The following is a 1,842-nucleotide window of genomic DNA, read 5'->3' as shown; positions in this document are numbered from 1 at the left end:
GGGAGGGAACTGATCACAATGATCTACATATAACCCCCCCTCCCAGGGGGATGGACAACAGAAAAGTGGGTGAAGGAAGACATTGGTCAGTCTAAGATATGAAAAAATAATAATTTATAAATTATCAAGGGTTCATGAGGGAGGAGAAAAAAATGAGGAGCTGATACCAAGGGCTCAAGTAGAAGGAAAATGTTTAGAAAATAATGCTGGCAACATAAGTACAAATGTGTTTGACACAACAGATGTATGTATGGATTGTGAGAGTTGTATAAGCCCCCAATAGCATGATTTTTTTTTTAAAGTCACATTTAGGAGGTGGAGAAAAATTACAAAAACCAAGCAAACATCTCATTTAGAAATTCTTCCTTTCAATGATGAAAGGAGGCACCTGATCTTTGACCCATTTCTTACCACCGCTGCCATGAGTCGGTTCTGACTCATGGCGTAGAACTGCTCCTTGAGGTGCTGAGACTGAATCTTACCAGGGGTGCCTAAAAGGTTATGGTCTCTCATTAACCGGTAATCTTCGTCACTGAGTTCATTAATAAACTGGTAGTAGGCTTCTTCTCTGTGGAGACGCTCTTGCTGCCACCTCCTCTCATCTTCGCCGCGAGGATTCTGGTCTGAAAGTGAGGCCTCCTCTTCACCCCCACCACCATCCGCTGTAGATCTAGACCGACTCATTCTGAGATCGCTTGGCTTTCTGCACAAACAGACACAAACGTCAAGGTCTCAGTTGTGGGCTACGCATGGTTTTGAATTTTTACCTTAGCAGTTTTTACGTTTTAGTTTGGCCTTTTTGTCCTACTCAAACACTTTGGTTGTCAAGTCTTACCAGCATGTCTGCTAATCGCAAAGCACAATGGGACCTAGTTCTCTGCCGGAAGTTCACAGTTGGAAGTCAGACTGGGCATGGTTTCACCACACATTTCCCCATACCTGAATACCAAAGTGTGTCTATCTGTATTTTTCACAGATAGCTGGACCACACATAGAACATACATATGCATAAGAAATGAGGGTTTGGGGGTGGCTTTGCTTGTACACCTCCCAACTGGCCACCTTCCTCCTGGAGCCTGCTGAGCTTGAAAGGGGGTCCCTCTCCCTCTGAAGACATGGTCATGGACAAGACACCCAGCCGTACAGTGTTTTCATTCAGCACAGAACTGGGAAAGAGGCAGGACTCCAGGAAGAGAGATGAGCAGGAGACTCCCAAGATGGAAGTTTTATCTTTCCCCAGGTACAGATCTTAATAGGAGCTGAGAGTAAAAATCTCTCCAAAAATCTTTATCCAAATCTAAAGCCTGAAGTCTTACATATGATCTATATGAGAGGCTTACAAATAGTATATGGAATTCGACGAGAGCATTTCTACACGAGAGTGAACTCCAAAGTCAAAGACCTAATTGAGAGTGAAGAATCAGAACTGAATTGAAGGCTGAAGAAAATTCATTGAAAAGGCTGATGATTGTGGAAGAAAAACTTGCCATAGTACAATTCAAAATAAATATGAAACATGAGAATATCAAACAGTATATACAGATATACAGTAATTGACAACTACCATAAAGTTCAAGAAAAATGAGATGCCGTCTACCAGCGCATGATCACAATTAATCAAGAAATCCTAAAAATTACATTTGGGATTCAACAGCTAAAAGATACCACTGACTTTCCTCCTGTCCCACTATCATGCTCAGTCCTCACCAGGGTTTCAGCACTTCCTCTTTGTTACATTCCCCTTGATCATGCCCTACCAGACCTCCCACACCCACCTCACCACCAATTTGGATCACTTGTTCCCTTGTCCCTGGGTTTGTTAACACCACTTCCTTTCCCCCC

General features: G+C 42.8%; 1 protein-coding gene across 1 annotated transcript in view; it reads right to left on the bottom strand.

The window, feature by feature from the left end:
* Positions 1-1,842, bottom strand: part of RNF6 (ring finger protein 6) — a 12,547-nt gene that overhangs the window by 7,317 nt on the left and 3,388 nt on the right. Inside the window, exon 2 of the mRNA XM_004715401.2 lies at positions 483-703. Coding sequence (XP_004715458.1) covers positions 483-684 — 202 coding nt within the window. The 5' untranslated portion in view covers positions 685-703. The remainder of the gene's footprint in view (positions 1-482; positions 704-1,842) is intronic.

Source organism: Echinops telfairi, unplaced genomic scaffold (assembly GCF_000313985.2).
Source record: "Echinops telfairi isolate 266 unplaced genomic scaffold, ASM31398v2 ScPeMD7_2565;HRSCAF=3150, whole genome shotgun sequence".
NCBI lineage: Eukaryota > Metazoa > Chordata > Mammalia > Afrosoricida > Tenrecidae > Echinops > Echinops telfairi.
This window is presented reverse-complemented; position numbering and strand designations above follow the sequence as displayed.